At 33.6% G+C, this 22,876-nt stretch overlaps 1 protein-coding gene across 3 annotated transcripts in view; it reads left to right on the top strand.

Annotated features, from left to right (window-relative positions):
* Window positions 1–22,876, top strand: part of LOC115891741 (GTP-binding protein REM 1) — a 282,470-nt gene that overhangs the window by 168,798 nt on the left and 90,796 nt on the right. For all 3 annotated transcript variants that reach the window (XM_030912285.1, XM_030912283.1, XM_030912282.1), the window contains one exon: window positions 3,101–3,334. In XM_030912285.1, the coding sequence (XP_030768145.1) occupies window positions 3,101–3,334 (234 nt within the window). The remainder of the gene's footprint in view (window positions 1–3,100; window positions 3,335–22,876) is intronic.

Here is a 22,876-nt window from a genome sequence, read left to right as displayed (position 1 = left end):
CTGGCAACTTCAGCGTTCAGAGGCGGTGCGTCGTCTTGCTGGAAAAATATATTTTCGAGTTCCATTAAGGGCATATCACTAATAAGGGATCCAAAGCCTACTAGTTAAAAGTGGCGAACTTGTAATAATTCTGTATTTCGAAGGGGATTATAACAAAATATCAAGTGTGCTATATTTTTGGAAAGGTAATTTTAAATTATTTTTAGTTAATGAAAAATATAGAGGGTGTCCCAAATAAAAAATCAATTTTTTTGTTGTTAACTCTTAAATTATTAATTTTAAAAAAATTATACTTAAACCATTAAATTCTACGTAAAAAGATGCTTTGAAAATGTTTTCATAGAAATACAAAATTTTCCATAGCAAAAAAGTTACAGCGATTTGTTAAAAATGCACATTTTTGAAAAACACCCCGTAACTCCGAAACGGTAACAGATATTGATGTGCGGTTTTCACCGTCATGTTTTTGATGAAAATTGAGCTCCAGACACCGATATTAGTTTTCGTCTATCTCCTATAGAAAAGGGTGTTTCCATTTAAAAGCGTCGAATTTGATCCACCCTGTACAAATATAGCTTAAACTCGTGTTCAAGTGAACTCTGAAAAACGCTGAACATGGAAATTCCATTTAGGTATTTTTTTCTTGTATAATATTATAAAGATGACTAAAAGCCCAGTTTATTCCTCGACAAAGGCTGACTCAATTTGAAAAATTAAAGCAAAATTTTGCTTTAATTTTTTTTTAAATTTTGAATGACAGCTACACTATGTTGATTAAAACAGAGTTAAAAGCAAGTGTTTTAAATAAGGCATAATTGCGACTTCGTTGAAAATTGTAAAAAACACATATTTTGTTTAAAAATAGAAAAAACATGTTCGACTGTTGTATTAGAATCTAACCTTACATCGAAATCAATAAGTGCATTTAGAGCTAGGTACTTTACAAAGCTAATAGTAAAATAAAAATAATAGAATTGGTCTGTGAGCGTGAATTTTTTTGTGATGGTATTTTTTTTCTTTAAGTATAGTTTAATTTACAATGAAATTGAGTGCATGATTATAATTTAGTTGGTATTATACTTTTGTGAAATATATATAGTTTTAAGATACCATGGTTAAGTGGAAGAGAATTTCGGACTTCCATTGTCTTTATTTATTTTTGCTTACACAACGTTTCGGTCAGAAGTATCATTGACCGTTATCTTTAAATTTGCTTTTTTTTCAATGAGGTTCTTTGTGGACAACCCGGGCTTTTGATCATTTTATGTTGTGATGGACCACACATGATCTGCAATGCCTCATTTCATTGTTTCATCTCTTGGCATATATTTATTATGTTCGTCAAATCGTACATGTAGAGGACGTTTCGTCTCTCCAATATACAACTCGCCGCACTCGCAAGGTACCTAGTAGATGTACTCCTCTTGTTTTGATCAGTGATTGATCCCGGGATTGATTAGGACACTTCTCACAGTAGTCCCAGATTTAAAAACGGTTTTAATTTTAATCTGCTTGGCTATTCGCCTGATCTTCTCCGATGTTCGTTTTACATATGGAATCGTCAAGAAAAGGAGAGTATCCACCTCAGGTTGGCGCACCAATGAGTCAGACTTGCTATTGGATATAATTTTGTCTAGGGATTTTGCAGACTAACCATTCTGAAACAAATCGGTTTTAATATTACTTAATTCAGAATTCAGAGATTCTTGGTCACTGCATATAGTGATTGCTCGATGACACCATGTTTTAACTATGTCTCTTTTGGTTGCTTCAGAATAGTTCGACTGAGAATTTAAATATTGTCCCGTATGTGTGGGTTTTCTATAAACAGCATTGCCAATGGACCCATCACTTCTACTGAAAAGAGCAACCAGACACGGTAAACAGAAGTTTTTATCTTTCTTAATCGTGAATTTTATTGAGTTACTTCGTGTGAGAACAGCATTCTTTTAGTTTTAATACTGAATCATTGTCTGTCACATTCAAAGTAACTATGTTGAACTTCGCGATGGTAGCTAATTAATTTACTGCTAATTTATATATTACTAGCGTGTACCAGCGACTTCGTTCGCGTCGAATTAATCATTTGTCAATGGTGATGATAAAGCAAAGCAAGAATTTCCATTAACATACAAACTGGATAAAATTTTCTCACATTTATGTCAGCATGAAAAAAAAAACAATATGGCGATATTATTATGTAACTTGGTAATATTTGAGGGGTAGTTTCATCTCGTTGGAATTTGACTTTCAAAAAATCCGTTTGCCAAAAATAAGCTTTTTACGTCAAGCAGTTTAAGCAGAATCGTGATTACTCAATGGTCATATTTTATGAAACACCCTGTATAAATTTATAAAAAAATCTTAAAATATGTAAAACAACAAAGTAAAATATACGTGTTTAAGAGTTTTTCCGAAAAACTCACCGGTTTTTAAATAAAAAATATTTTAATATTTGAGGGATAGTTTCACCCCCTTAGAATTCGAGTTTCGAAAAATCCCTTCTTATCGAACCTCTACACCCTAAAGTCAATCTGTTTTCCAAAAATCAGCTTTTTACGTCAAGCGCTTTAAGCAGGATCGTGATTAATCAATGACCAGATTTTTCGAAACACCCTGTATACATTTTTAAAAAATCTTAAAATATGTAAAAGAACAAAATAAAATATACGTGTTTAAGCGTTTTTTCGGAAACTTGACCGTTTTTTAAATAAAAAATATTGTAATATTTGAGGGGGGTTTCACCCTCTTGGAACTGGAATTTCGAAAAATTCCTTCTTATCGAACCTCTACACCCTAAAATGAACCTGTATGCCAAAATTGAGCTTCTTACGTTGAATGGTTTGAGCAGGATCGTGATTAATCAGTATGTCAGTCACTTAAGGATTTTATATATTAGTATAGATAATACTAAATAAAGACCATATAATTATTGTTAAATTTGAAATTTGAACATATAAAATGCCAGTCATGGGACCATCACTCTCCTGAAAATCTCCTTAAATAACGCATTTAACAAACCCAATAAAAACCAAAACAAACCCACCAAACAGAACTTGTTTAAAATTTAATTTTCTCTTTTCTCTCTTTCTGTTTTCAGGAATCGTAAATCGGGGCGACTCGTTCAGGAGGCGACGTTCCCGCAGCAACTCCCTATGTCCGCCGGCGATGGGATGCGGAGGCGCCCAGACGCCCTCACCTATCCTCGACAACCACCTCACCGAAGTGTCCAACTACACGGTGGCCCTTCTGGGAGCGCCCGGAGTTGGCAAGACTGCCCTGATCAGTCAGTTCATGACGTCGGAGTGTATCAATGCCTACGAAAGACAGAAAGGTAGGAAATTGTATTAACATTAAACAGCCTCTGCACTATGCGGAGAACTCTTCGAAACAAGTCAAGGTCGCATTTCGTTGCCATCTGTCAAGCGTTTCCTATTGCCTCGATCAATTTTGTTTCGTTTTGAGCTATTACCAAAACGTGGCGGTATCTGTACCCGAGGCAAAGGACTTTTTTTCATAAATCTCAGTGAAATAAGTAAACCTAGATAGCTGTTCTAAAATAGCTGTCGTTACGATGATATTTCGTTAATTATATCTCTTTTTATGTTGATATATTTCCCAAAATTAATATTTGAACACGCGTTCTCTATCGCCATTCTCTTTGGCATTAAAATATGTGTCAGAGTACCAAATTTCAGGTGTAAGAGTAGTTTACAAATTCTTAAAAATAAACAAAATATAATATCATTATTTAACCTTTCGGGGGTGTAACTTCTTCGAGAAGCATTTTAAGACATATTTTTTTAAGGCTTATTTTATTTCATAGGTACTTTTTGTTTTATTTTTATCTGTAGAATCACACACCAAAGTTAGATACACTATTTTTTGACACCCTGCATAAACCGTTTTATGTAGCGTGAAAATCATCTAAGTTTATAAAATTTTTAGTTTATTTAAAAATCGCAAAACTTCAGTACCCGTATCCTACATAAAATACAACAAAAATTAATGAGCATATTCACATACACCGTATTGTTTTCATTCTTCCTCTGTATTTTACCTGGACTCTACCTAAAAAACAAATCTATCTATAGTTCGCATTCGCGTGCACCTACCGCAATATCGATATTATGGTTTACGTTTTTGAATCATTATTGAAAATTATTGAAAATGTTTGTTATTGTTACTGCGGAAAATCGTTAACCAGAAATTCGTAAAATGCATTTAGTATAAATTATAAGTTCCTGAAATTCAACTACGGTATTTATGTGCATATAGATTAAAAACAATGGTGGTTTATTTTATTTTAAATAATTGGGTTTTCTATCTACTGCCAATATTTTATAGAGGGTGATATAAAGACTACTTTATTTAAGTAGTAGGTATTACTGTTATTGAAGTAAAACTTATTTGCGCGCGTTGGGAGTAAAAATTGAAGGCCGTGACACACGAGCTAACGTCAGGAAAAGTGATAACGACAGTGTTGCCACAGCTACCCCATTCGCGGTAGATCTACCCCTTTGTAAAATAATTTAACTTGCTCTGGGCAAACATCTAACCTATCATCACCATGAATCCTATACAAGGTGTTTCAAAAAACATGTACCATCTCGCGTGGGAAGATTCCTCACATTAAAATAAGATGTATTTTTCATATCAACATATTATCTGACAAACGAATCTAAAACAGCGGAAGGAATTCGGGCAAAAAAAGTCGATGTTGTCACGTTTAATTATAGAAAAGCAAAGTTGCTCGATATTACCTATAAATTGAATATATTTTAGTTCATTTCAGCATACATAATTATATATATGCTAATATGTTGATGTAGTTCTTATTGTAATAATGTATATTTATCTAATTAACTGATTTCGTTCATTCTGCCTATTATAAAAGGTAAAGTATTTCCTTAAAATAACGTCCGCTTAGAGTAAGCTGACAACGCTGACAAAATTCATCATGGCATCCCGGATTCAACCAGTCTGATTGGTCGAGATTCTCGAACGTCTTGTCGCCATTACCCCCAACTTTATGCCCCTCTCTAGGAATAGTAGAAACAGTCACTACTATTGAAAAATCCAGTGGCGGTGTTATCGTATTGTGTTTTATATCTTTAACTTGATTTGTATTTATTGTAATTAGTACACGCGTTTTAACAAATATTACTATATTTGGCAAATGACTAAACAAAATGTAGGTACATTTAAAGTAAAATAATATTATAAACTTTACTGGAAAATATTATAAAAATTCCTGATATATTTTTATGAAACACCGCAAGCTCGTGGGTATTTCATGAATGAAATCGGTCATGATTTTAGAAAATTGCGATCCCCTTGCCGTTGCCCCGTTGTTTCAGATCCGTTTGTCAGACTGTAAGTCCGATTCTGCTCTGTTTCGTAGCTACAGGGTGTTAAAGTCTTAATATTTTTCCGATTTATTATAATTTTCTTCCAAGTACTTTTAGCGTTTCGAATGAAATTTTGAGGGTAAAAGTTACTATAAATGCGACATATTTTAAAGTTACAAACATGTAGACATCTTCACCAGGGCATATGGGTTATTACTGCAATATTTTTCTAAGAAAACATATACGCCACTGACTTTTTTTTTCTCTTGTTAGCGAAATAGTGTAAATAGTTTAATGCCGATTAAAATTTATCTCTTGATATTTTGTTGATTTCGGCCGCCTTGATGAGATAAACCCAATTTTATAAATTTGCCTTGATCCAAGTTTTACCTTTAAAAAATTTTAATATCATTAACTTGCAAAAGTTTTTAATAAGTACTCATTTATTCCTCATCAAACAATGTGAGAAAAAGTTCTTATAAAGATGGGTATGGAAATGTTTTAGAGTTACAGGATGTTAAAACTTTTTAAAATTAGTTTTTTTTGTAATTATCTTAAATACCATTATTTTTTTATTTGAAATTGCTGTTTGTAGGTTGGACTAATAGTAATAATATTTAATAATAAATTAGGTAAAATATATAATTTATTAATTTTATTTTTATTTTAATTTTATTAATAATTGTGATTAATAAAATTGCGTTTATCTCATCAAGAAGGCCGAATTCGACAAAATATCAAGAGATAACTTTTAATTGGCATTAAAGAGCCTACACAATTTTGATATCAAAAGAAAAAAGTCAGTGGCGTACATGTTTTCTTTGAAAAATATTCCACTGATAACCCATATGGACGTTCCTGATGAATTAATCGACACTATTGTAGCACTTATAGTAACTTTTACCCTCAAAATTTCATTCGAATCACTAAAAGTACTTGGAAGAAAATTATAATGAATCGAAAGATTATTTAGACTTTAACACCAATAAGTAGCTACGAAACAACGCAGAATCGGGCCTATGTTGATATGAAAAATAAATTTTATTTTTACGTGAGGAATCTCATCACAAGAGATGGCACATGTTTTTTTAAATACCCTATATATTAAAATTAAAAATAGTTCAAATGTAATAAAAAAAATAAATAGATAAATACTAAATCCAGTCATTCTGAAACCACTAGTCGTCTTCAGCATCGAAGAGATATAGAAGAAAAGTAACCCTATAATCCAAATAAGCTTCTTAGAAAAGATAGATAGCGTCTCGACTTAAGTAGGCATATGATTGGATTATATGCAGAGGAACGTACTAAATCGTTCGGTCGAGAATCGCTAGGTCTTAAAATCGAATCGATACGCTGTTTCCCGACTGAACCGGAAGTAAATTGCCGGGAGACGTATTGGAATTGTCGAGTTGGATCGACACGGATAATTAGTTTGAAATAGGAAAGAGGTACCAATTAAATTTCAACGATATTATAAACTATTACCGTATGAGTGATATATTTTTATTCTGAATTTCGAATGTCGTAAAAGGTAATTGCGAATGAATAACGTACAATGTTTTATTTCATACTGTTTGAAAAAAATACTACGTTTTTAAATATTTGAATATATTTTAATAGGCTTTTGTATCTTACTGTGACCGACAAAGTCCATTTTAATTTTATTTTGGTGGTCATAATATCAGACAAATGGACGACCGATTGAATATGACAAACTAGGTGCCATTTAAAAATCAAAAGTTGTAGTCATTTCCGGTGAAACCGGAAGTGACTGAAAACAATTGAATGCGTCAATAAATCCCAATTTATGTCATATACTAACATACCAAATCTCGTTTTTTTTAACTGAAAAAATAAAAAAAATATAGGGGTGAGCCACTTTTGAGACGCACCCGGTATAGGAAGGTGAGGCTATATGAGGTTAATAATTTTGTTTAAATACGAATAAATTTTCTCATCTATGAAGTATTATTCCGCAACGCGTTTTTTTAATGGTACCAAACCTATTAGGTATGGTACGCAAAAATATTTGAAAAGTTTTTAAATACCTATTGTCTACCTTGCCTCTTATCGTTAAATATTGCGAAAATTTTTGACCCCTTAACATTTATTTGTCTTTTTTCAGTTAACATTATAAATAGGATTCATTTTAAAGAAAACACTAAAATTCAACTTCTCTTCGGTACTTTAAAACAAATAAAATAACGACTAACCTTCAAATTTCAACAATACGACAGTGTTGCCACAGAAAACAATTGAATACGTCAATAAATCCCAATTTATGTCATATACTAACATACCAAATCTCGTTTTTTTTTTAACTGAAAAAATAAAAAAAATATAGGGGGTGAGCCACTTTTGAGACGCACCCGGTATAGGAAGGTGAGGCTATATGAGGTTAATAATTTTGTTTAAATACGAATAAATTTTCTCACCTATGAAGTATTATTCCGCAACGCGTTTTTTTAATGGTACCAAACCTATTAGGTATGGTACGCAAAAATATTTGAAAAGTTTTTAAATACCTATTGTCTACCTTGCCTCTTATCGTTAAATATTGCGAAAATTTTTGACCCCTTAACATTTATTTATCTTTTTTCAGTTAACATTATAAATAGGATTCATTTTAAAGAAAACACTAAAATTCAACTTCTCTTCGGTACTTTAAAATAAATAAAATAACGACTAACCTTCAAATTTCAACAATATTTGGGGCTTTGAATTTAAAAAACTGCTAAAATTCCACCTTACCTGTGTATAATCGAGTTAAAAATACTGTATCTAATAGCCATCAAATAATTTAAATTTATAAACACAAACAATCAAAATAATTCTCGCCCTGAAAATGTCTAAAAGAAACAAAAATATGAGCTAATTAATTCATCCACGCTGTTCTCACCACAACCGGCCAGCCACCGACACTTTCACTTTCTGAGTCATGCATACGAGATCGAGACTTTGTCACATTTTCAATAGTCAGATGATTTAAACTACCAATGAAAACACACCCCAGCGCCAAATATCGCGCCTCAACCACGCCTCAACCCTGCGATCGAGAATGCGTACCCCGTCATCGACCGTCGCGTCACCGGCGTCGCATGATCTTAAATCGTCGCTGCTAATAGGTAGGCAATTCGAACTTTCCAAGCTAGAATTGTTTCGCCTCTGTGTGCTTCTGTCGAGTCGCGTTCTTTACGCGGCTTATGTTGTGCCTGGACCTAGATGTATTTATAAAATATATATTTTTTTCTTTTATTATGTTGAATGTGTTTTACAATTGTTGAAGTTATACTGGGATTAAATAAAAAACTAGACACAAAAAATAAATCGTTCCTTTATGTTAAAGGTGAGGCGCGGCCTCAGAGGCCTATCCTGACGAGCCGCCACTGAAGGTCATATGGAAGCGGGACATATTAGTCAGGTTAGGCCAAGTCCACACGGGTCCGTAACAATAGATTAGATTAGATTCTTCGAGGTGGCTATCGGCCTGATCCACTGCGACCTTTCCAGATCTATTGTGGTCCGCATCCTATTCTTCCACAAACTCTAGCAACTAGGAGACTAAACCCTCCAAGTAACTTTCTGGCAATGGTCTATCATTGCCTATTACCAAGAACCACATATTTGCCAGGCTATCCCACCGACATGAAATGTTCTGTCGTTTCTTCTGCACATTTATGCACAGAACCTGCACGTGGCTTCGTCCGTCAATCCCATTAGTTTTAGATGCCTATTCAGCTTAAAATGCCCTGTCAGGTCTGTCGTATTAACCAAACCAAACACGATTATGATTTTTTTCTTGCGAAAAAGATTTGGATTTTTTTAAAAAAATGTTTTGGGCATTTTTTTAGTTTTTAACTTTTAGTTAGAATAAGTTATAGTCTTACTAACTAGTGTACCAGCGACTTCGTTCGCGTGGAATTAATCATTTGTAATGGTGATGATAAAGCAAAGCAAGACTTTCCAATAACATACAAACTGGATAAAATTTTCTCACATTTATGTCAGCATGAGGAAAAAACAATATGGCGATATTATTATATAACTTGGTAATATTTGAGGAGTAGTTTCATCTCGTTGGAATTTGACTTTTGAAAAATCCCTTTGCCAAAAGTAAGCTTTTTACGTCAGGCAGTTTAAGCAGAATGGTGGTTAAGAAATTACCCAACTTTTTGGAACACCCTGTATGATTTTTTAAAAAATTTCAAAATATGTAAAAAAACAAGTAAATTATGCTTGTCCAAGCGTTTTGCCGAAAGACCTAACCTTTTTTTTAAATAACGAATATTGTAATATTCGAGGGGCGTTATCACCTTCTTAGAATTTGAGATTCGAGAAACCCCTCCTTATCGAACCTCTATACCCCACAGTCAATCCGTTTACCAAAAATCAGCTTTAAACGTTAAGCAGTTTAAGCAGAATCGTGATTACTCAATGGTCATATTTTATGAAACACCCTGTATAAATTTATAAAAAATCTTAAAATATGTAAAACAACAAAATAAAATATACGTGTTTAAGAGTTTTTCAGAAAAACTCACCGGTTTTTAAATAAAAAATATTTTAATATTTGGGGGATAGTTTCACCCCCCCCCAAAAAATTCGAGTTTAGAAAAATCCCTTCTTATCGAACCTCTACACCCTAAAGTCAATCTGTTTTCCAAAAATCAGCTTTTTACGTCAAGCGCTTCAAGCAGGATCGTGATTAATCAATGACCAGATTTTTCGAAACACCCTGTATACATTTTTAAAAAATCTTAAAATATGTAAAAAAACAAAATAAAATATACGCGTTTAAGCGTTTTTTCGGAATGTTCCGTTTTTTAAATAAAAAATATTGTAATATTTGAGGGGTGGTGTCACTCACCCTCTTGGAACTGGAATTTCGAAGAATCTCTTCTTATCGAACCTCTACACCCTAGAATCAACGTGTATGCCAAAATTGAGCTTCTTACGTTGAGTGGTTTGAGCAGGATCGTGATTAATCAGTATGTCAGTCATTTAAGAATTTTATATATTAGTAGAGATAAAAGTGGAACAAAGAAAAATTCTCTGTAGGTGAGATGAACCGCCTATTTAAAAATAGACATATTTATTTAAATTCAAAACATTAATTTTTAAGACACTCTGTATACATAAACAAAGTTATTTATTTTTAAAATATTATTCACAAACTAGGGAGAGGGAAATCAGGCGACGAACAGAAGTGATAGTTGTTAGAGAATAGCTTCTAGACTACCATTCGAGACGCATTGATATTATTTTGGTTCTTGAGTTTTGTGACAAAGAATATTATTAAAGGTAAAGTAAATGTTTTCTCACTATTTAACTAATGTTAACTAAATCATATTATTTTGTTTTCTTGTTGTAATTCTGTTCTAAAGCTTTTCATTATTCATTGATCGGATAAAGGCAATATATAACATGTGTATGCATTTAATGGAATCTATTTATGCTGTAAATAATTTCAGTTTAAAAGTAATCTAAATAAAATCGTTTACTGTTCCTTCGTGCCGATGTTTGTGGTTTGTGAGAATAAGAGCCTTGTTGAGTGTACTAACAATTTTCGACCTTGCATGGGCGAATATCTTAGCTCGCAAAGGGCAAAACAAAATAATAAATAAAATAATTCATAGAATAACTTACAATTTATTAAATTATAAGATATTGGCACCAAACCTTCAACTTTAGCGTCGATTCCGCAACAAGGGACTTCGTACCTACGGGTGGGGACCCGTTAAACTAACAAAAAACTCTTCAGTTTTGAACGATATAAATGTGGCATGTTTTGAATGTATTAAACTATAAACCTAGGTATGAGGACAGTTTCTATATTATTATTTCTCTTTTATTAAAGTTCAGGACAGCATAGTTAGATTCTCTGGAATAGTGATCATGGTTTTCTCTGCCGTGCTCTTTTACATGTGAATTCCAGGCAGAGTACGGCACTCCTTTCATTTCATTTAATAAAATAAGTAGGGCTATTTACAAATTTAGCGTTTTTTCAAATTTCCCAAAATATTGCTTCTGTCGAGGCGCATCCGAGGTAATTACAATAAAAAAATATTTAACACAACATAGGTTCCTTTCTTTCATTTAAATTTCTTGTTATACAGTTGGCCAAAATATTACCTCTTCAACTTTGTTGACGAATTTGGGTTGTTACACTACATAGGTACTAAAGCAATCAAAATAAAACCGCAAAACATGATAAATTTGAGAAGTAATAAATTCAATACTATAAATGGATTGAATGTATCGTATGGAAATGGAAAATAAAACGGTATTTCTTTCCAGAATTCTACCTAACTAGTTGGGTCATTTCCTAAAATATACGGTCAATCATCGTTTTCTCCCACAACGTATTGTTCCGCAATTTGGCACAAGTAGAACGTAAAAAGTTTGTTAAACGATCTGTGGAAAATTTAATGGATCCCGTTTTTCGATCGAGGCTTTCGCAATAATTAACCCAAAATCAGTTTATTGTTTTCCAATGAAATCGCTAGAGACTCGGACATCATTTTTGTAATGTCTCCATTTTACGATTTTCGTTCACTTCTCACTGTTATCTTTATTTAAAGAAGATTCCTATTGAGATGTTAATAAAATTATATTTTTGATTAAGCGTTATTTAATCTTGACAGATTACAGTTAGGGGTCGGAACCTTTCGTGTTACACAGCAAAATAAAATACTAAATCACCACAATACACCAAAACACTTTTACATTTACACTGGACGCGCGTTTCGCTAACCATGTTAGCATCATCAGCAGATGATTAAGACTAATCTAAACAGTACAATTTGAGCGTTTATATACTCGCTCAGTGGGTACCGAGTGGGCGTGGCAAAATCTAGCCAACCGAGTCAGAGCCCACCGAGCATAACAGTTAGATTTTCGCCACTAGAGTAGTAGGAACAAAGAACTTGAAGGAATTGGACCGTTGTCTCTGTTCATACTATCTTTACATTTATTCATTCTAATGCTTTCATATGCATCTAATTGCCTGTAATTTGAGACTTGTTTAATTAATTTTAAATTATTAAGATCTATACAATGTTCTTTATCAACAATATGTTCAGCATCTTATCTGAGCTAAATGTTCTTTAAATCTAGTTAATATTGATCTTCTAGCTTGCCCAACATATTTCTGATTACAATCTTTACAAGAAATTTCATAAATACCCGACCTTTCCAGTGGAGGTGTTTTATCCTTTGGATTACCTAATAATTGTATACATCTTGACAGTTTAGAAAATCTCATTTTCTGTATTAAAACTTATCTAATTTTCCATATTAATTTTGAATTAGACCTATCTTTTGTTAAATAAATCAAGTTTAGTATGAAAATAGATTTATTCATTTGACATTCAGGGTTAATATAAAAAAACGCCATATCGCAGTTTTTGAAAAAAAAAATTGAGAATTTTTAGCATAATAGAGCGAAGGCTCGTATATACCCCCCATCCCCCCACCGTGGGAATTTGTGAGCTAAATATTTTATGCTTGGTATTGTCATGTAGTTTAAGGTTTTAGCTGTTTGCCTAATGCCAATTACAGCATAGCCCGGAAAAACATAGAAAACTGAGGAAAAATGAAAAAAAATTAACCTTTAAACCTTTATTAAAAACTAATTTTTTAAACAAGACAAAAAAACAACAATTCAGTAAAACACCAAGTCACGGTCTCAATTTTTTTTCAAGTTTGAGACCGTGACAATATCAGATGTCTTTTGATTATTATGCAGAGCAAGATTTAACACAACATGGATGGTCATTATGGGTTTCAGAAACATCAAATATTAAAGCTGAACAGAAACTTTCAACTGTAGGTTATATGACACCAATTATTTTTAAAAAATGCGTCCATTCTTCTCAAATAGACCTGGTTTCAATTAAAAACCGAGACTATATCTATCTGTTTCAAAAAACTGAAAGTCGCATATTTATGACCTCACAAAACTGCAATTCTTTCCCCATTTAACCGACTCTCTATCTCCAGTAATTTCCGAGATACCCATAGAGAACATTGTAGGAAACTCACCCTGTATATGACCTAAGCTCTCGATTTACATTGCATTGCTCGATCAAAAGAAGTGAAAAATTACGATCTTGAATGGGTTCTATTTGAAGCGGCCGGCGTATGTAACGTATTTAAGTAGATTTAAATAGACGAAATCCATAACAAACGCGAATGTTGTTGCCTGTCGAAAACCTGGACTGACGTCAAACCGCGCGATTAGTTTTGCCACTTTAGAGCCTTTTAAAATACGATTTTTTCCCGTCCGAAAATATACAAGTTCAGTGCCGTGGCGAATGCCGCGCTCTGGACGTTTATTATGATTGGAAATTATGCGGTGCACGAGTTTAGCGATTTTATGTAGTCGATTGTTTGTTGATTTGTCGTAGGGATAGACATTTTTTGAAAAAATATCGATGTAACGGCTGTTTTAAATTCGACTATGTAGAATGTAGAATGTAGGAGCTTGAAACACCCTGAAAAGGAATATTCCACTATTCCAACTCCCAGTGGATGACATACCAAGAATGTATAACTTTGAGAAACACATATTGAGCTATAAAAAGGATCGGAAGAGAAAAACGTTTGGTCAGCAGGCAAAAGACCATACTATAACGTGGCCTACTGGTGCTTCCAAAGCAGGGACAGGGATAGGAGTATTTGGATCGAGAACTTAATACTCAGAAATAATTGACACCTACTCCAGCATCCTTCAGACAGAAATCTACGCTATCGAAAGATGCGTATAACCAGTGGCGGACTAGGGGGGGGGGGGGCGGAAGGGGCGCTCCGCCCCGGGCCCCGTCTTTTAGGGGGCCTCCGAATCTTGTGTGTGAGGTTCAAGTTAACGTCTCCTTTCTGCTGCAATGGCTAAACTGGACGGGACCTACTTGTTTACGCGGAATCCGAACCGCGGTCCTCGGCCATATCATGGTCAATGGCCTACCGACTTAGGAAGTGTCTAAATTAACTCTTACTCACGAGATATCCGATCTCATCCGGCCTTGAACCAGCGTGAATGAGCAGTGTGTATCAATAGATTTTACACTTTTCCCTTTTTTTGGACAACAGCACGATGCAAAGTTTCGAACCGGTCACCCGTCCATCCACTAGCATCGCCTTACGTCGCTTAACTTCGGTGTTCTAATGGGAACCGGTGTTTCAACGTAGCTGGGCCGTTGCCCGCCTCCGAATCTTCATAAGTAATTTTTTATTCAACTGGCAAACAAGGCCAATATGTATTCAGTAGTTATAAAACAGTTTGCAAACCATACGTATACGCCAACTATAAATAGTATAAATGGAAGCAGATATTTACTTAATTAGGATCAATTATCAGGCTCCAGGAATTGTCAATGGCATTTTCTATTTAGGAAATTAAATCAAGGGGTAATTTTCTTTGTTTAAAATATCGAATAATTTTTTATATATTTTGACACTGAATTTATTTATTTTAGCTTTTAAGTTATTTTTCAATGGTTTCATTATTTATTTTTACTGAATAAACATTTTAAATTACAACCAATGCACAGCATAACTTGTATTCTAGCTTCATTACTGATGATGAGCAGTGAAGTCTTTAGTATAACTGGGGCCACGGGTCTGAGACAGCGAAGGGGCCCCTCGGATCTTGAAGGACTTACAAAATCGCGATATTTTGTCGCGGTATTTCCCTGGAAGCATTTTTAAGAAAAAGATATTTAAAATTTTTGGACGAGAAAAACTACCTGTCAAAAAAATTTGTACAGCCTAAAAGTCAAATTTAGTAATTATCACAGCCCCTGTGACATAAAGAAAAGACATGTGGCTATCTATTTCAAAAATTAAATTGTTCAAATCTCATATAATAATTGCGGAAGCTGTCATGGAATTGAGCGATTAAAAAATTATCGTAAATATTTTTTTTTCAAATGGAAACCCACTTTTTTTATTTCACTAGTGAAAAGGTTTTCCAGTTCGTTACGTTTTAACTAGACATATTCCTATACCTAAAATAAATCGTTTTTAAGTTATTTAAGATTTAGTTTGAAAACGTATATTTTTCTTGATTTTATCTAGCTTTCTTTGACATTAAGTGTCACACAGGTCAGACAATTTATTTCCATCTATCAGAAAAATAATTATTTGAATTTCCTATATTATAACTAGTGCTGCCTAAAAGTTTAAAAAGTGTATTTATATAAATATATCTCGTATTTTCGTTCTTCAGTGATATCTAATAGTTGATATTTTAATAATATACCGTACGATCGAAAAAAAACAGCGCAAAGTTAGCTTGAAAATGATGATCGATAATATACTGTCATAGGCTACTGGTTAAAATCAAGAAAAATATACGCTTTAAAGCTAAATCTTAAATAACTAAAAAACGATTTATTTTAGGTACAGGAACATGTATAGTCAAAAAGTAACAAATTTTAAAAACGAAAGTAACGAAAGCCTTTTCAGGAGTGAAATAAAAAAAGGGGATTTCCATTTGAAAAAAAAAATGATTTATGATAATTTTTTAATCGCTCAATTCCATGACAGCTGGTGCTTCCAAACCATTATTATATGACATTCGGACAATTTAATTTTTGACATAGATAGCCACATGTCTTCTCTTTATGGTACAGTGGCTGTGGCAATCACTAAATTTGACGTATATCATTATCTAAACAGACCGGGGGCCACATTTAGCTTCGCCGCCCTGGGTCCCCGACAGGTTTAGTCCGCCACTGCGTATAACTTATCTTAGATAGGAACTATCCGAAACAAGAAATAGCCATCTTATCCGATAGTCAAGCAATAAAAGCAGGGTCCGACCGAACCTGGATTTTTAATCTCGGCCGAGACCGAGATCGAGACCGAGTGAAAAAGAAATTCTCGGCCGAGAACGAGACCGAGGCATGATGCAACATTTATTTATTAGTTCATTATGTGAAAAATCAGTTTTTTATATGAATCTGATAATAATGTAATAAAAAAGTTATTTTCATGCAGAAACGGTTTTATTGGGATTTAATATTACAGTGTGGCCCATCGAAAACGTTCCGCAAAGCATAACGGCCAGAGTAATTTTTTTTCAGAAAATTCAAAAACACGTCAATTTTGTTTGTGAGGGGGACAACTTTTGCTCCAAAAAAGATTACAAAATCTTCAACCCTCTAAGCGGGGGTGTCATCCCCCAACTTTTTTCAAATGAGAAGGGGGTCAAGTGGCGCCGCAATGAAAAGAGCTTTCTATTCTCTATATTTCCCCGTTTTGTTTTTGAAAATCGGTCGAGTCATTGAGAAAATATGAAGGATTGAAATTTGAAAAGTTTATTTAAACATTTATCAGAGTAAATGATAAGGATAAATTCCTTCGACCAATTTGCTGTTTTTTTTTATTATTTCTAGATGTTTATGCATTTTTTCACTTGCCACAAGGTTGTTGCAACTACCGCAACAGATCGTTCAACCTTGTGGCAAGTGAAAAAATGCGTAAACATCTAGAAATAATAAGAAAAAACAGCAAATTGGTCGTAGGAATTTATCCTTATCATTTACTCTGATAAATGTTTAAATCAACTTTTCAAATTTCAATCCTTCATATTTTCTCAATGACTCGACCGATTTTCAAAAACGAAGCGGGGAAATATAGAGAATAAAAAGCTCTTTCCATTGCGGTGCCACTTGACCCCTGTTCCCATTTGAAAAAAGTTGGGGGATGACACCCCCGCTTAGAGGGTTGAAGATTTTGCAATTATTTTTGAGGCAAAAGTTGTACCCCTCACAAACAAAATTGACGTGTTTTTGGATTTTTTGGAAAAAAAAATACCCTGGCCGTTATGCCGGAACGTTTTCGGAACGTTTTCGATGGGCCACCCTGTATAAAATTACTAATACCCTAATACTAATAAAATTACTTTTTAGTAGTATCTGTGGTAGTATGTTATAGGTTATAGGCTAAAAAAGTAATTTAGCAAGTTAATTCAGCATTGCATCCTTTTAAATTATGCGGTGTTAAATCATATTCTTTCTAAATAGTTGTTTGCTAGAAACACTTGGTGGTGCAGACTAGAAATGTATAAGCTGCTGGTTCAGAACTCTACCTATATGGAGGTGAATAATAAAAACACATAAAAGTTTACTTATTAGTATAGGATATACGAGCAATTTATATAAAAGCACAATTATTTTAAAGACACTAACATCTAACATTTCGTTCATTGTTTAGGCATGGAAATACGAAGGAAATCCCCTTAGTGATTTGATCAGATCATATTATGGATGTAATCTATTCTTTTTTTTTCGACTGCGGACGAGTATTTCATTCATCCATGCATCCATAGGTGGTTCGATAGGCTCAAAAATAAGCTAATTTGACGATGGTGGGCAGTCTCGGCCGTTGCCGATAAACTCGGCCTTTTTATGCCAAGAACGAGACCGAGATCTCGGCCTGATTTTTAGCCGAGAATGACTGTAACCGAGACCGAGACCGAGACCGAGACCGAGACCGAGACCTTAATTAAAAGCAACTCAATAACTATCAATTCGAAGCTGATCAAAGAATACCTAGAGAAGCTGAACAAATTAGGCAAATCTTTTGTTTTCCTACTCTGGATACCAGCGCACAAAGGGATAGAAGGCAATGAAAAGACAAACGATCTAGCCAGAAAAGGAGCAAACACTTTACTAACTGGACCAGAACCATTCTGCTGTGGTTAAGTGGAAACCAACTTAAAGCGGAACTCAAGAGCCTGGAAGACTCCCCCCGTAACCTGGAATGGGAATTCTCCAACGGCTCTAAGACAAATTGAAGGAATTTCTCAGGACTTACAACCGAAAAATACCAAAGATTTTTCTTAATTTAAGTAAAAACAGTCTTTAGATTTTCACAGGGTTTTTAACAGGACACAGGGTTTTTTGTCTCTTCAATGAACACCTCCGTAGATTGAAGCAAAGAAATAAAGGCGAATGCAAATTGTTTCAAAACAAAACAAATGTTTATTATGCATATCTTTTATATTTTGTTATATAAATATTAAACTAATGAATCGTGGACGTTCAATGCAACGGAAAGTTCGAGGCTCGAGATTTGAAAAAGAGAAATATTGAAGAAGATTTTTGGAGGAAAGAAGATAGACAATATATGGACCAGAAGAACAAATGAAAAATTAAAGCAACTATGTCGGGCACCGAGTATAAGGGGAGTAGCAAGGGCACATAGACTGACATGGCTGGGACACATTGAAACAATGGCTGAAGCAGGAATTCCTAGTATAATAATGAAACGTGAAATAGGTGGTAAGAGAAGGAGGGTTAGACCGAGAACCCAAATGGAAAAAGGATGTTGAAGAGGACTTGAGAAGGATAACAGTGGATGGGTGGAGAATAAAGGTGAAAGACAGAAGCAAATGGAGAAAGATAACCAATCAAGCCATGAGCCTTTTTGGATTTTAGAGCTATTATATAATATTAAACTAAAATTACAATTTTCACAAACACAGATTTGTGGTGAACATCTTGAGCTCAACAATTCACCGATTTATTGGCAATATTGAATTTCTATGGCTGGCACTTATACTGGAGGTACCGGAACTATCGAAAAAGTATAAAATATAATTTCCGGGTATTTAACAACACTTACAACATTCCTGTGATCCTCTGTTTCATATTTTTTTGACATAGCACAAAACTACTCAATTACCTTTTTTATTTTCTTTGTAGGATTATTTTAACAATTATGAAGCTCATAAAAATTGCAAATAACTTTAAATAATTATTAATTTGCAAAGAGACTATTCGAGCTCCACCTTTTGGTGGCCCACCACGTGTCATATTTCTAGAACCATCATCATGTTTATTTATCCCCTTATTATATATTTTTAACTTACTCTATCCCCAAAATGTAATATTTAAAAATAAAGATTTTATGTAATAGTGAGATTGGATTTTGTGTATCTTTTACAACTAACACTTTCGAACCTTTTGAATTGCTGTACCATTAAAAATTTGTACTATACGAATGAAGAAATGCCTGAAAATGTATTACAAAGGGGAACAGATAATATCCAGAATTGGCAAAAAAGCCAGTTTACTGTTAAATTAATACTACAAACCGTTACCCTCATGTATCTGTGTTTTGTATTATCAAGGTGTTGCTTGTTAATTTGCAAACCACTGCGAAAAACGCCATCTGGTCACCACTAACAAAGTTGTTGCTATGATACTGATCAAAATAAAAATATCAGTGACATATTTCTCGAAATTTTCTAGATCGATATTTTGATATATCGATGTTTTTTCATATCTCTACATTTTAACACGTTTATGTCTATCAGATAATATGGATGGTGTACAGCGGCGTTTCTTTCCTTTGAAATGCGTACGGACTCGTAAAAATTCCAGATTTTTTTCCAGAGGAAATGTTGGAAATAGAGGTCTCAGATGACGTCTATCGAGGTGCTAAATCATTCATTTGATTCCTTTAGATTTTTACTGTTAAAACTTTTCCATAATGTTCTTTTGGAAAATTATTGTGGATTGTACCGCGTAACACAAACTCTACGAAAATAGAATAAATAACTTTGAGTTGACAGGAAGTTAAAATAAGGATTCAGAATACAAAATGGATTCTATTACGAATGCTTAAACTCAGTTTGGTGGGATAAGTACGTATCCAAGAGAAACAAAAAACGACTTGGACGTAGCCTGATTGAATCCGTTTTTTGCTCTGGATATGAGGTATGAAGTGTTAACTTTGATTTGCGCAGAAGACTTTTTGCCATCGAAGTGAGCTACCTCACGCGATGCGCACGAGTATTTAAAAAAGAGTGCGTGCCCAACGAAGAACTAAGAAGAAGAATGAATGCTCAGGACCTCATGAGACTGCCAGATGATCGATGGCCAAAACAAACCTTTCAATGGGTTCCAGGACGTTGAAGACTACGAAGATCCTGGAATGACGGAATAAGAAAATATATGGATACTCGGCATCTAGAGGACGATGATGTCTTTAATAGATAAGTTTGAAGACAAAAAACGGGAAGACAGATATTTTATTCAACATCAACCTACATAAAATCACTGAGAGGTTTCAAAATAGTAAATCTGTAAAGCATTCGTTTAAAGCTTGATTTTTATGCATCCGTTATCCGACGATACGATGATACGATATTAATTTTATTGGTTGAATTTAAAGACTTCCATCGGTTAGAAAATTACGCAGTTTTTAAATTTATTGCATTGTCATGCCTCCGTTCATCGGATGTACGATTTGCTTGTGATTGGTGTCACTTTGTATTTTCATTTCCATAACGATTTCGCTGTTTTACTTATAGTCCAAGAGCTAGCAACGTTTTCGAGAGGGAATTTTATGAAAGCTGGCTTTCGGTAGACGTTGCCTTCACTACTGCGCATCATTCACTATACTGCACTCAACATCTGTTCATTACTGCGCATCACAAATTCTCCTTGTATTTCAGGAACTCGGGAGGCTAGGATAAACATATGTGTAGCTTATTTAGTTTCATAAAAAGTAGCAAAGTAATGTGAAAATCGCATCATTGGATCACTGTACAGATGTGATGCGCAGTAGTGAATCGCAGTAGTCTACCGGCAGCCAGACGGCCCGTACTTTGGTCAGGAGAGCACAAGATATATTAAAGAACATTTTTTACTATTATATTTTACTAAGGTTAGTTTAAATTTGTCAAAAAAGTGTCAAAACGTCTGTTATTGTAAGATTTCTCTCCGTTGACGGGCTGGAGTAAAAAAATTACGGATAAAAAGTGGCGCGAAAACGCTATGACCAATCAGGGAGCCGTCGGACCATTGTTAAATCTTAAAATTTTTCAGTAATAATATCCTGAATCATTTGTTACGTTTTTGAACTATATTTTTTTTATTATATTTAAACGTTGGCAGTTTGACAATTTGCTACTGTCATCTGAATAAATAAAATACTTAATACGATGATAAAGAAGTGAAACTTCAGAACAAACAGTAAACTCTTAACGACAATATAAATAAGATACGCTTGCAAACCAATTTTAGTTGACTACGCACATTACGTTATAATAAATAAATAATAAAAAAATATAAAAAAAATAATAAAAAGAAAAAAGCCCAGAATAAAAATCCGCACTTTATTTTTAATACGTCACACCTGGCATGTTGAAAAGCGGCAACACGACCGGGCCACCATGCTGACCCACCACCACCTCCACACAAGGCCATTCAATATGGCGGAGATAGAAGTGCTTTATTTGGCGCGTATTTTAAAATCTGTTTTATTTCCAAATAGACATTTTTCACACAAATGTCGGGTTAGATTACTTAATATTTCACTAATTTTTTAATATACAGGGAGTCTAAAGCTCTCCACATAAGTATGGAATTTTTTTGTATTATTACTTTTATGAAAACATCAGTTAGTTACTTTTTATAAAGAGGTCTGTTTTCTCAGAAAATAGGTAGGTAGTGTACTACTGTGTAAATATTCAAACTTGAGGTAGCATATACAGGGTGAAGAAATAACCAGAAATATATGACAGAAAATAGCAATATAAACTAAATATTCAATTGCAAACACTTACCTACCATAGTTTAGAATTTACTGCACGTTTGATAAATATAGGTATTGCTATAAAGGGAATATGAGTCTCTATTCTGCTTTTATGATGATGCGCATTCGTGGTTGGTTGACGATTTTTTAAATATGTACTAATTCGGTTAACGAGTTAGTTTTATTACCTAGTTTAATGTAAATTATGCAATAATGTGGACAGTTTCGTTTATAAGCGTTTGCATTTTTGTCACTAGTGACTTATTTTGTGCGGTTTATAATCCGTTCAAGTATTATTTCTGGTTATCGCCTGATATCCCTTTCCCTAGGTTGCGAATAATATTTTAAAAATCAATAATTTTATTTATATATACAGAGTGTCCTAAAACTGAATGTTTTGAACTTAAAGAAATATGTCTATTTTTAAAAAGGCGGTTCATCTCAGAAGAATGCATTTTTCTCAAAATATCAATAATAAAAAAGTCTTTCTTCCGTCAATAATAAAAAAGACCATCCGGAGACATGCTGTTATATACCAGCACAGAATAAATACGTAGCTATATATCCTGTGATACCAGGTTTAAAGAATTCTGACGAAAACGCGGATATGAAAACAATTCAATAATTTAATTATCTTTTGTCAATGAAATACAAAAATCATTAAAAAATAAAACGAATTTGTGTTTTAGTTTTTTACCATTTATTTCGACACAAAATTTTTGCTCCGCTGTTGACTGAATTTAATATCATTAGGTAAACTAATAATGCTCAGTAAATGGAAGAGTATCACATATTCATTACAAACAAAACCAAATAATAACTAATTACTTTAGAAACATAGTAATGGAATTATAATGGAAATTATTGGATGTATGGCTAATAATAATTGAATATTAATAAATTAAATTTACTGCTAATAGGGTTTAATGATTTTGGTTTAAAGAGTGGGGGGGATAATGTAATAATTAAAA

Source organism: Sitophilus oryzae, unplaced genomic scaffold (genome assembly GCF_002938485.1).
Source record: "Sitophilus oryzae breed Bouriz unplaced genomic scaffold, Soryzae_2.0 scaffold_1193_pilon_pilon, whole genome shotgun sequence".
Taxonomy (NCBI): domain Eukaryota; kingdom Metazoa; phylum Arthropoda; class Insecta; order Coleoptera; family Curculionidae; genus Sitophilus; species Sitophilus oryzae.
The sequence above is the reverse complement of the archived record's forward strand: the minus strand, read 5'-3'. Positions and strand labels throughout refer to the sequence as shown.